The sequence below is a fragment of the Hylobates moloch genome, unplaced genomic scaffold, assembly GCF_009828535.3.
Source record: "Hylobates moloch isolate HMO894 unplaced genomic scaffold, HMol_V3 SCAFFOLD_19, whole genome shotgun sequence".
In the NCBI taxonomy this organism is placed as follows: domain Eukaryota; kingdom Metazoa; phylum Chordata; class Mammalia; order Primates; family Hylobatidae; genus Hylobates; species Hylobates moloch.
The window spans coordinates 7,995,196-8,008,880 of NW_026652294.1; the positions used below are offsets into that span (position 1 = coordinate 7,995,196).

The following is a 13,685-nucleotide window of genomic DNA, read 5'->3' on the forward strand; positions in this document are numbered from 1 at the left end:
GATTATTTCTCCCAATGACCCTTCAGGCACATCCTATATTATTTTTTTTCCTCTGGGTGAAAGCTGCGTTTTCATAGGTCTTCTGGTCACAATAAGTGCAGTCCAGTCTGAAAATCTTATAACCCTAAGTATCATTCATTTTGAAACTTCATCCCTCCCTCAACCGTGCTCCTCTGGCTGGGAATTTTGCAGACAAAGGGCATGGGAGGTAAGGGAACAGGAGACTCTAACTTGGCTACACTGTTATGTTATAGAATGTATAGAATGCTGATTTTTTTCTGTCTTCAATAGGATATTCAACGTGTTAAAGTCTCCTGAGCACAGCTGCTCTTAACTTTCCCTTTTGCTGGGGTTCTATCACCCTTTCAGTAGGAGGCCACTTTTAAGGAGACCTATAGTTGGCTTCTGCCTGCAAGGTTGACAACTAGACTCAGGAAACACAGATCATATCCCTACTGTCATCAGTGATGGGATGCTTACTGTCAATATCTGCTTTTATTCTCCTTGCTCTGCCTAGAGGCAGGCAGGCAGGCAGTCCCAGTCTGATTTTATCATTTCTCTTGGTGAGCATCAAATCCAGCCACTGTTATCCAAGCCACGAAAGAAAGACACCTGCCAAGTCACCAAGAGTCCCTTTGAAGCCCTCCTCACTACGTTTAGTGTGAGGGTGATACACATTCGACCCTCCCTCCTATGACGTCCCACAATGACCGCTCCCCTCAAGGCAGTCCTTCCTGCCAGCCTCCTCAGTGGCCCAGTGCCTTCTTTTCCTTCTCTTATATAAGCTAGAGGTGGGAAGAAGGGCTCAGACTGGAAGAGCTGCATCAATGGTAGTAGATGATGCCATTGGTACTCTCTCTAAGCTGTGCAATACTTGCCACCATGTGCCCATAATGACTTCCTACTTCTAGGCCCTGTCCACTTCTCCAGCATTTCTCTGATGCCATGTGGTTACATGGGCAAGCCAGAAGTGCTAGGGACTTAACACATCCAGGAGCAGCCCTCAGTCAATAAAGGATGGGAACTGGAGGATAAATACCCCAGCTCCTTCTCCCTATGAATGCATTCTGCACCATCTCTAAAGTTCCTGCAGGACTGAACCCAAAATGCACAGTGAAACCTGCTCATCAATGCACTCTTCGTTGAGTCCTTCCCTTCTTCTTGTCTCATTTCCCCACTAGTGCTGCCTGGGAGGGCCTCCCAGACAAGCCAGACTTCAAAAGACATTTGTATCTTTGCTTGATCTCTGCATCTGGAGAATCCAAATGCAATCAACAGCCAAGTATCTCTCTTTGGAAAGTGGAAATGCACTGCACCTATTGTCTTGTTCTTAGCTGAGGGAGACACTGCTAAAATTTCAGAACAACAAAAGAAATTGCATTTAATGGTCTGTTGCACACCATTTACAATGTGCATTTATATAAGTCGTGGTTTCTCAATTTTAGCCCTATTGACATTTTGGACTAGATACTTTTTTGGGTTGAGGGGCTGTCTTGTGCACTGTAGTATGTTTAACAGCATTCCTGGCCTCCACTCACCCATGGTACCCACCTAGTTAGGAAAAATATGTTTCCAGACATTGCCAAATGTCACCTGTGAGGAAACCTGCCCCTAGTTGAAAACCACTGACATAAATCATCTGATGTCATTTGGAATAAACAGAAATCCAGAGAAGGATGATGGTGGTGGTGATGATGATGACGATAGTAATCATGGTGATGGTAACGGTGATGATGCCAAAAATGAAAGTGGAATATAACAACATAACATTCCAATGACATCACCGAGCTTGCTCAGGTGCTAATGGTGAAGCTGGAACTTGAATCCAGGCCTTCTGCCTGCCTCACCTCATCCCCAGAGCTCATGACATAGACGAGGAATATTAATGCTGATTCACGGACAAGAAATTTCAGAAAAACCACATGCCTTCCATGAAAGTGACAAAGCTGAGAATCAAACCAAAGCTTTCTGATTTCCAAACCAGTGTGCTCTTCCCTGCACATTGCTCCATCCTATTTTATGGAGAACAAAGACTTGCCGTATGGTTTTAAAATGAAAGCTATTTTCACCCTTGAAGATGCTGCTACTGCATTTTGGCCACTGAAGTGAAAGATAGAATAAAGCCAAGATGCTCATTGTCTGTAAACTACTGTTACCAGCGGATCAGCTGTGACGTCAGCTTAAGGAATATATCTGCCATCTACCATGTTTCACACTAGTCTAATCCAGCACTTTGATGAACAACTGATGTTTTGGTGGTACTTAGAGCTAAAGAGGCCCTCCTCCACCATAGGTCCAAAGCTGACATCAGTCCCACTATTTTTGCTGTCAAGTAGACTCTCTGGCAGGCTCTTTCATACCTTAGCATTTATTGAGCACCTACTGTGTGCAAGAACAAGTGGCAACTCCAGAATCTCAATATAGCAGGGGTTTAGGGGCTTCGATCTAGTTAAAAACTGTCAGGGGGGTAGGAGGGGTCTGGGGGTTTTGTCTTGAAGACATGTGTGCAAAGCAAGCAGGTACCTTTTATTTGAAGATGTTTTGGGAGTAGCATAGGGGAAACTGATGAAAATTATGGGGGCAATCAAAATCTTCCTAAGCCACCCCTTGGAGCAACTTTACATGAGGAACTATGAGAGGTACAGTGGAAGGTATTGGGGTAAATAAAATACAATCCCTGCCCTCCCAGAAGCAAACTTTCAATACCTTTCTTTGTGTTTCTGTTGTTTTGTTCTGACCACCTGAAACACCAACATGGGTAGTTGCCACCTCGCCTCCCTACTCCCGGACTAGCAGCAAACACCACTGTTGGCCATTGGATGAAGCTATCAGCAGGGAGGGCCACTGTCAGTCTGCATCAGTTTCAGGAACTCTGCTCAGGGCCATTTCCTGGAACACCTCTCCTCTGGCATTGAATTGCTCAGTCACGCAGTTCCTGTATAAAACCCTTCAGTGTCTCCCCGTCTCCTGCAAGATGATGTCCAAATGTTGAAGCTTGGCTCTTTAAGCCCTTCATGATCTAATCCCTGCAGAACTCTGCAGGCTTCTACGCCTATCCCCATACCCCAGGCACACTGACCACTGGGAAAATTCTTTCAGGAACCATGGTCTTACTCCTTTCTTCCCTCTGCCTTCTCCCCACCATTCATTGTTTTGTTTTGTTTTGTTTTGTGAGATGGGTTCTCGCTCTATTGCCCAGGCTGGAGTACAGTGGCACAATCATAGCTCACTGTAGCCTCAAACTTCTGGGCTCAAGCAATCCTCCTGCCTCAGCCTCCTGAGAAGGTAGGACCACAGAGGTGCACCACCACACCAAAAAAAAATATTTTTTTTGAGACAGGGTCTTGCTTCTTTGCCCAGGCTGGAGTGCAGTGGCACAATCTCAGCTCACTGCAACCTCCACCTCCCGGGTTCAAGCAATTCTCCTGCCTCTGCCTCCTGAGTAGCTGTAACTACAGGCATCTGCCACCATGCCCAGCTAATTTTTTTTTTTTAGTAGAGACAGAGTTTCACCATGTTGGCCAGGATGGTTTCGATTTCTTGACCTCGTGATCCTCCTGCCTCGGCCTCCCAAAGTGCTGGGATTATAGGCGTGAGCCACCACGCCTGGACTTTTTTTTTATTTTTATTTTTTGTAGAGACAGGGTCTCTCTTTGTTGCCTAGAAAGGTCTTGAACTCCTGGCCTCAAGCAATCCTCCCACCTCAGCCTCCAAAAGTGCTGGGATTACAGGTGTAAGCCACTGCACCTGGACTCCCTACTCTGTGTTTATCTGCCTCGAGGTCTTCTACTCTTTCTTGAGGTTTCAGAGCAAGAAGCATCACCTACTGCAGGAAGGCTTCCATGATGCCCCTAATCTGAGTTTGTCCTTACTTTCTCTCTCCTTACTTTGATTATAACTCCTGCCCCAATCCCTGGCTTACAAATCTAAATAGATCACTACTCTGTGACGCTTCCAAGCGCAGCACAGTGCCTGGCTCATAGCAGATGCTCAAAAAAAAATTAGGGAGAAGGAGACAAGAAAAGGGGAAAGACATGAGAGAGAGAGAAGACAGAGGGAAAGAAGAAGAAAGGAAAGAAAGAAATGTGAGTTTATATCTGTCCATGATTGATGAAGCCAAGGGTGAATTATCTGGCATTCTTTCAATTGGAGATCAATTTTATCTAGCATGTCTGAGATGGCACATGTTTCTGTGGTATAGTGAAGTGATTTCTGGATTATTAAGTATCCGTTGTGGTTTAATTATTTAGTGTCAAGGTACTTTCTTGCATTGGAGTCTTTGAAAATGTGTCATCCTTTAACAGTATGAATGGTGACAGGTTTGAGCATATCTCATAAATAAGGTGCCTCCATCCCACCTCTGCCCTACCCCTTAAACATAATGGATAACTCAGTTGACTTTGAGGAATTTGTCCCGTGATAAATGGAAAGATCATTTCACCTTATATAAAAATGCAAGTTGTAATTAGCAAGCTGTCAGCATGTTCTGCACTGAAGAAGAATGAGAGATGAAGGTCATAGCCCCAGCCTGTAGCCTGGTGCCTAACATAGAGATGTCACCTAAGAAATGGTTGCTGATAATGGGAGTTTTAAAGGTGATTCTTCTTACAATGCAGCATTTGAGTTTGCAATGAGTCCCATGGAAGCAAGACCATTGCATCAATGTGTCTTGAAAAACCCAATTGAAGGCCGGGCACAATGGCTCACGCCTGTAATCCTAGCACTTTGGGAGGCCGAGGTGGGCAGATTGCCTGAGCTCAGGAGTTCGAGACCAGCCTGGGCAACACGGTGAAACTCCATCTCTACTAAACACAAAAAAAATTAGCCGGACATAGCGGCGTGCACCTGTAGTCCCAGCTATTCGGGAGGCTGAGACAGGAGAATTGCTTGAACCCGGGAGGCGGGGGTTGCAGTGAGCCAAGATCGCGCCACTGCACTCCAGCCTGGGTGACAGAGTAAGACTCTGTCCAAAAAAAAAAAAAACTGACTTACAAATCTCTGTGTCACATTTGCAATCTGTGCCAATCGTACCCTCAGCCTAGGGGTAAGACACATAGTCTGGGGCCTGACACATACACACTTAAGAAATTATGTATTGCCTGAAAAAGTTAATCAAGGGCTTATTGAATGCCCATACTCTGTTTCACATGGCTCTCCCTCTTCTCTGCCCTCCAAGCCTGAATCTGAGCAACAGTGACATCTTGACCATCTACGATGGCGACGAGGTCATGCCCCACATCTTGGGGCAGTACCTTGGGAACAGTGGCCCCCAGAAGCTGTACTCCTCCACGCCAGACTTAACCATCCAGTTCCATTCGGACCCTGCTGGCCTCATCTTTGGAAAGGGCCAGGGATTTATCATGAACTACATAGGTAGGTGTCTCATCTGGTCAATTTATTTTTTCTTTGTGTTTAGATGCAGGTTAAGGTGGTTTCCTCTAGGTTATTTGGCGGTTTTGTACTACAGTGATTTTTCATTGCATTGGCACAGTCATTTTTAAGAGCTTGGGCTCTCTAGTCATGAGGACCAGGGTTTGAGCCCTAGCGTGGTCATCAATGTCGGTGTGGCTTTGGGAAAGTTACTGAACCTCTCTGAGCCTTCTTTTTGTCATCTGTAAGATGGGAATAGTGATACCTATTCCACAAGGTTGATACCAGGATGCAGTAGACAATGCCTCATAACTTATGTTTCATGTGTGGTCAGCTGAGAACCTGTTGTCCTCATGTTTCATGTGTGGTCAGCTGAGATCTCATACCAACATACTTCCTAATTTCTTCCCAATTTGTGCAACTTCTCAAACATCGTCTTCACCTTCTTGCCTGAACTGAAGCTCAGCTCTCCTCTAAGGCCTCTTCTTTTCCTGTAGCCTCGTTGAACAAGGACAGTCTTCCTCTCGCAATTCTTGTACTCTAGGAGCTATAGATGCAAAAGGTGTCTTTCCTGATCCTCAATGTGGCCTCCAAACCATGTCTCTCCTGCTCATCCTAAAACAAACGTAACAAAAAAACAACCTGCTATCAAATTCAAGCTAAGCTCACACGCTCCCATGCTTTCATCCAATCACACTCTTCCCTTCTCATTCCCCACCCTGTAACTCTCCCTCATTCATTACTGGCTCTATGACCCACTTCTTTTCAACCTTTAAACCCTGGAGGGTCCCAGCCTCCATCCTGGACTGTATCCTCTCTTCCAGCTAGACTCACTCGCTCCATGCCCTCATTAGGGCCCATGGATTTAAACAGTACCAATATCCATTGACCGGTTTATACTTACAACCTTGACCTTAAACTCCAAATCCATCTATCCAACTCCCTGCCAACTCCTCCCTTGCCTCCATCCAGTAGACATCTCAGATTTAACATGGCCAAACAGAATGATTTCTTTTCCTATGCACCACCACCACTACCCAACAGCATCCCCTGCTATCTGCCAATCCTAGGAAATGAAACCACAACCCTCCGGGTTTCTCAGGCTGCTTCCTCCTTCCTTGCCCCATATCCAATCCATCCTCTCAGCTCCACTTTTCAATATGTCTCAAATCCAAGCACATGTCCCCATCTTTCTATGGCCACCACTCTAGTCCAAACTACCAACATTCCCAGATGTCAGAGGACTGGGACACCATGAAGTCCCAGTGGTTCCAGCCCCAGAAGAGACTTGCACTAACAGAGGAACTGGTCCAGCCCTGTCTTGTTCCAGCAGAAGAAACCCTGGACAAGCAAGGATGAAGGTTGCTCATCAGGGGCAGAGCCGAGCTCCCATCCACGCTTCCTCATTCCCAGCTCCAAAGCTTCCTCCACCCCCAATATTTTGGGCAGCAGCGGAGAACCTGGGAGACACAGAGGGTAATTAAGACCTAACATCCTTTGACATCCAGAAGAATGGGTGAGTGGTTGCACCCCAAGAATTTCAATGGGCAAGATTCGGCCAGTGATTAGAAAATGTGCTTGCACTTCCCAGGAATTAGATTGGCCTCTTGATTTCCAGGATGGAGCAGAGAAAAGGAGAATTCATCCCACCCAGCCCTCTGCCACCACCACTACCACCAAAGACCCTGTGGTTGGAGCAAGATTCCATATCTTTGGTTCTTTCTCCCCCTTCACTTAAAGAATTGTCCATCTTGGCCGGGCGTGGTGGCTCATGCCTGTAATCCCAGCACTCTGGGAGGCTGAGGCGGGCAGATCACAAGGTCAGAAGATCGAGACCATCTTGGCTAACACGGTGAAAACCTGTCTCTACTAAAAATACAAAAAAAAAACATTAGTTGCGTGTGGTGGCAGGCACCTGTAGTCCCAGCTACTCGGGAGGCTGAGGCAGCAGAATTGCTTGAGCCCAGGAGGCAGAGGTTGCAGTGAGCCAAGATCGCGCCACTGACTCCAGCCTGGGTGACAGAGTGAGACTCCGTCTCAAAGAAAAAAAGAAAAGAAAAGAAAAAAAAACTGTCCATCTCTAACTAGGTTGGTGCAGAAGTAATTAGAGTTTTCGGAGTTTTAATTCGCAAAAACTGCAATTACTTCTGCGCCAACCTAATAATATGAATTGTCCTCTCTGTACCAGCACTGGCACCTAAAAAACAAGCTACCCCCTTGACCATGGGCTGTTTCAAGAAGCCTCATGCGTGCCAAAGTACATTCCTTGCATTTTTATTTCCAGATGGTGAACATTTTTCATCCCTGCCTGCTACATGTCCACCTCTCAGAGAGGCTAACACGAATATCGATCTTCTTTTTTATGTTTCCCAGGGGCCTTTTTACCTTTGATTGTGCTGCTAAATATTTTCAGAGTGTCATTGCTACAATTTCTTGTGGGTTCCCCGCTCTTTTCTGGGCCGTGCCCTGGGCTTCAGGGGATAACTCATGTTGGCTGTCCAGGCAATGTACCCTCCAGACTCAGCTGCCTTTGGAGGAAGTCTCTGGTCTCCTGGCTCCTGTCTCTCTCCTTAGACATCCTCTCCCTCTCCACTGAAAGATGAGGTCATGGTTTTTGCTCATTTATCTCCCCTAGTGCCCAAGTCAGTATTCCAAACCTGCATTCAGCTTGATGGCAAAAAAAAAATCTGACTTTGACTCTATCCAAGGCTGGTCAAGTTTAACCAGAAAGTCTGGCCAGTGTTCAGTTTGGCAATATCTTGATGAAGAAGTGTTTTTGTTAATTGAAGTTGAAACTTTTTGTGATTTGTGTGACAACTTACAGTTGGCAAGCACTTTAACATATATTATTTTATTTCATCTTCAAATGCATTATCTCCATTTTCCAGAGGATTTGGTTATAAAAATTCCCTGGACACCTCCTATATGCTAGGCTCTGCATACCAGGATATAGAGATGAATAGAATATTCTCCCTACCCTTAAGGCATTAGTGGAAATGCGAAAGGCAGTCTCATTAATAGACAATATCAGGATCGCAAGCTGATGCTGTGGGAGAGGCAGAAAAAGGATTGCAGAGAATGTTTTTCAGGGATACACAGCTTGGCTAGTTTGGGTAACAAAAAAGAGAGAACAGTTCCTGGATGTTATTCCTGTTAAAGAAACACACAGTTAATTTTATAAGAATGGCAAATAGACCGTTCTAGCTAATTGTGATGCCGCTCAGTTGCTTACTACTTATGTTGAAGACCATGTTGAAAAGAACTCCAAGGAGGTCATGCCTAAAGTCTATGGCAAAGAATGTCATGATTGATCAGTGATGCCTGCCATGGGCATGAGAAGGATATTTGCTCTTCTGGGTCTAGATTTTACCATACGCAGATCTAACTCCCATTCAATGGATGCATCAGATGGTAGGGTCAGGGGTTCCTGTGGTCACTAGAGAATTCTGAAGATCCTACATTGACCTAAATGCCTAAGCCCAGCTCTGGAAGGTGGCCAAAGTTTATCTGCTATGATTGCAATTAGAGCCTTCCACAGGAAGACTCTGGGCCTACGTGGCTCTAGAATGTGAATTCTACTCCCAGAATTCACCTTTGAACAGAGAGACGCAAAGACCCATTCACTGTTGCCTGTTCTTTGCCTACTGTCTATGGCCAAATGCATGGGATGGAAGCGATTAAGAAACAGATATGAGTAAGCAGTGCTTTTTGAGAAGACATTGGTTATTTGTCGTGTGTTTATTCCTCCAAGTCTAGGATAATAACTAAGCTCCATATTGTAAGTCAACTCCAATCAAATAACAGTGGCTCCCTGGAGTGCTGTTTTGAGGATTGGGAGGTTTCCGCTTGATTCAAACAAACAGAGGGCTGTGCTTGATTAGTGATGTCTGCCATGAGCATGAAATGGTAGATGGTGGTGTGCATTCAGTGCATTTGTGAATTTCTTTTGCACAAAAATTGAACCTTGGTGTTAATCTTGTCCATGAGACTGAAACCATGACTTCAGATCTCTGTATTTCTAGCGTCTAATAAGATGCTCATAATATCTCAGTCAAAGGAACAAATGAATCCATCTAACACATCTTAGTGTTCACACAACATCATCATATCCTGCATGTTATTTAACTTTCACATTGCCCTTTGGAATAGACAATGTAATAATTCTTGACTCCACTCTGCAAATGAGAACAATGAGGCGTAGAGCAGTTAATTGGCATGACCGGAGTCACACCGTTTATTTAAAAAAGAAAGAAGAGTAGAAAAGAAGTCTTCCAACTCCTAGGGCAGTTTTCTAATTCTTAGTAAAGTTAACAAGGGCCCATGGGAACAGACCATTCCAGAACCTCCACTTAGGGTGCTTGGTAAAAAAATGCATGTTCCTGAATCAGGGTCTCTGGGGTACAGGCCCTGGAATCTGAAGAACAGGAAGGTTATACGGTGGCTTTCTAATTCTTAGCAAAGTTAACAAGGGCCCATGGGGATGGACCATTCTAGAAACCTCCACTTAGGGTGCTTGGTAAAAATGCATGTTCCTGAATCAGGGTCCCTGGGGTACAGGCCCTGGGATCTGAAGAACAGGAAGGTTAAGTGACTTAGCCAAGGCCACCCAGTTAGTAAACAGTGGGGACAAGATTTAAGCCAAGCTTCTTCTGCCTCGTGGCAGCAACTGAGAAATTACAAATGCAGTGGGTGCACCAAGGAGACAGGAGGTCCCACGGGAGCGTGCAGACATGGTGGCCCATATTGAAAAGTCAGACAAGCAAGCCTTTCTCCGTCTCAAAGCATTTGGCTCAAGGCAGACCACATTTCTGGTGTCTGCTCCCATTTCTCCCCTTTCATCCATAGTCTGAGCATCTGCAGCTGTGTCCCAAATCCAGGGCTTGGCTGATTTTTCAGAGGCCTAAAAATAGAGGCTCCTGTCCCCCCACCAAGCAATTCTCGAAGCTATTTTCTTACCCTTCTTCTTGCAGACACCCATGAGATCTCCTTTCCCCAAATAAAATCATGATGAAATCCCGGGAAAAGCCATTGCTTGGTTCTCAGAATGACTTTCCTGCAGACAGCGGAGGTGCTCTCCTTTCCCCAGAAGCACATAAGAACTGCAAATTAATTATACAACATAATTAGCTCGCTCCTCCAAATCTGTGCAGTGGGCACTTTGAAGCAAGAATAGTAATAGTTTGCCATGCATTGCTACCTTAGTAACAAGAGTTTGTAGGAGAAAAACAGAACAATTACAGAGAAAGGCACAGTAATAAGCTGTGGGTAGCATTTTCTGGAGTATGGTTCATTTTCACTAATGATATGCAATTGGATTGGAAGAATATACCAACAGTTTATTTTTATTTATTTTTGTTCAATTTTTTTTTCTTTTCTTTTGAGACAGGGTCTCACTCTGTCACCCAGCCTGGAGTGCAGTGAAGCCTTCATGGCTCGCTGCAGTCTCAAACTCCCAGACTCAAGCAATCCTCCCACCTCAGCCTCCTGAGTAGCTGGGACTACAGACACGTGCCATCATACCTGGCTCACTTTTTTTAGTTTTGTTATTGTTTTTGTAGAGATGGGGGGGTCTCCCTACATTGTCCAAGCTGATCTCAAACTCCTGGGCTCAAGCAATCCTCCTACCTTGGCTTCCCAAAGTGCTGAGATTATAGGCATGAGCCACTGTGCCCAGCTTATTTTTATTTTGATAGCTAATTATTTCTCTTAATGCATATTTAAAATGCGTACATTACTTATTCACCAAACTCATGGATTTATAGATATTCTTAGGATGAAGCTGAGCATATTAGTCACCTATTGCTGTATCATAGATTATACTCCAAATTAGCAGTAAACATTTATCATCTTGCAGTTTCTCTGGGTTAGAAATTCAGTAGCAGCATGAGTTGGATGGCTTTGTCTTGAGGTCTCTCATGAGGCTCCGGTCAGGATGCCAGCCAGAGCTGCAGTCACCTGAAGGCTTGATAAGCACTGCATGATGAACTTCCAAATGGCTCACATATGTGGCTGGCAAGTCAATGCCAACTGTTGACAGGAGGCCTCAGTTTCTCTTCCCGTGTGTCTCTCTGGAGGGCTGCTTGGGCATCCTCACAATATGGCAGCTGCTTCCTCTGAAGCGAGTGATTCAACAGAGAGCAAGGAGAGAATCTCAATGTTGTTATCACCTAACCTTGGAAGCCACCCAGGGCCACTTTTGCAATCTCCTATTCAGTGTTGGTAGGGACTACACAAGAGTGTGAATTCTGCTGGGCACAGTGGCTCATGCCTGCAATCTCAACACTTCGGGAGGCCCAGATGGTAGGATTGCTTGAACCCAAGACTTCAAGACTAGCCCAGGCAACATAGCAAGACCTCATCTATACAGAAAAAAAAAAAAAAAAAAATTAGCCAGGCCATGGTGGTACATGACTGTGGTCCCAGCTACTTGAGAGGCTGAAGTGGGAGGATCACTTGAGCCCAGGAGTTTGAGGCTGTGGAGAGCTATGATCATACTCTTGCACTCCAGCCTGAGCAACAGAGACCCTGCCTGTAAAAATAATGATGACGATAATAATAATAATAATAAATGAAAAACAAAAATAAAATAAAAAACAAAAATAGAAAAATCTTTAAAAGAGTGTAAACCCTCGGCGGTGAGAGTCATCCAGTGACATCTGGTAAGCAGCGGCCACAGTGAAGCAGATGCTGTTGTAATTATTCCCTCATGAAAGGTCAAGGAACCTGAGCTGCAGAGTGAAAAAGTGATTGTCCCCCCGCCACACCGTTAGTAAGTGGCAGAGCTGGGATTCTGTCTGACCCGAAATCCTGAACTGGTTTTATCAAACCGAGAGAATGTTCAGTGAGTTCAGGGGCCCACAGAGAGAGGTAACCATAAAGCCTCACTATAGGCCGGGCACAGTGGCTCACGCCTGTAATCCCAGCACTTTGCGAGGCCGAGGCGGGCGGATCACAAGGTCAGGAGATCGAGACCATCTTGGCTAACGCGGTGAAACCCCGTCTCTACTAAAAATACAAAAAATTAGCCGGGCGTGGTGGCAGGCGCCTGTAGTCCCAGCTACTCGGGAGGCTGAGGCAGAAGAATGGCATGAACCCGGAAGGCGGAGCCTGCAGTGAGCCGAGATCGTGCCACTGCACTCCCGCCTGGGCGACAGAGCAAGACTCCGTCTCAAAAAAAAAAAAAAAAAAAGCCTCACTATAGACTAGCTCTTGCCAGTTAAGCGATTTTGGAAGCGTGTTGCTCATTTCTAGAGGCTTTTTTTTCTCTTCGCTCATCCCTCCAGCCTTCATAAAAGGAGGCCCCGACAACAAGACTGCTTCCCCCATCTAAGGCTGACGTTTCTCTTTTAAAGAGGTGTCAAGGAATGACTCCTGCTCGGATTTACCCGAGATCCAGAATGGCTGGAAAACCACTTCTCACACGGAGTTGGTGCGGGGAGCCAGAATCACCTACCAGTGTGACCCCGGCTACGACATCGTGGGGAGCGACACCCTCACCTGCCAGTGGGACCTCAGCTGGAGCAGCGACCCCCCATTTTGTGAGAAAAGTAAGAGTGGTCTTGTTTCCTTCCTCTAGGTCCCTGGGTGGCAAATCCCTTCTAGGGATCTTTTTTTGAGTGTGTGCAGTGGAGCTGTCTAATGTAGAATCTGGACTCCCCTCCTCCACCAATTCATGAGCATTGCTCACAAACGTCATTTTATAGCCCTCAGTGGAATTACAGACTCAGGTGCCTTCAGAAACCTGGCCCAATGAGTGAGATAAGCTGGGTGTGAGACATTAGGGAGTGCTGTGAACTCCAGTGAATGGGAGCGTATGTAGCCTGGTGATAAAGAACATTTGGCTGGGTGTAGTGGCTCGTGCCTGTAATCCTAGTGCTTTGGGAGGCTGAGGTGGGAGGATCAGTTGAGCCCATGAGTTTGATAGCAGCCTGGGCAAAACAGTGAGACCCTATCTCTAAAAAATAATAATAAGTATAAAAATTAGCTGGGTGTGGTGGGACACACCTGTAGTCCTAGCTACTCAGGAGGCTGAGACAGGAGGATTGCTGGAACCCAGGAGTTTGAGCTATGATTATGCCTCTGCCCTTTAGCCTGGGTGACAGAGCAAAACCCTGTTGAGAGGGGTGGCAGAGAGAGAGAGAGAGACAGAGACAGAGAGAGAGAGACAGAAAGAAGGAAGGAAGGAAGAAAAGAAAGAAAAAGAAAGAGAAAGGAAGGAAGAAAAGAAGGAAAGAAAGAAAGAGAAAGGAAGGAAGAAAGGAAAGAAAGAGAAAGAAAGAAAGAAAGAAAGAAAGAAAGAAAGAAAGAAAGAAAGA

The 13,685-nt window shown here is 45.6% G+C and overlaps 1 protein-coding gene across 8 annotated transcripts in view; it reads left to right on the plus strand.

Moving 5' to 3' along the window:
- SEZ6L (seizure related 6 homolog like) overlaps positions 1–13,685 on the plus strand; it is a 214,230-nt gene that overhangs the window by 165,844 nt on the left and 34,701 nt on the right. For all 8 annotated transcript variants that reach the window (XM_032139625.1, XM_032139626.1, XM_032139627.1 and 5 more), the window contains exons 10-11: positions 5,177–5,373; positions 12,723–12,917. In XM_032139625.1, coding sequence (XP_031995516.1) covers positions 5,177–5,373; positions 12,723–12,917 — 392 coding nt within the window. The remainder of the gene's footprint in view (positions 1–5,176; positions 5,374–12,722; positions 12,918–13,685) is intronic.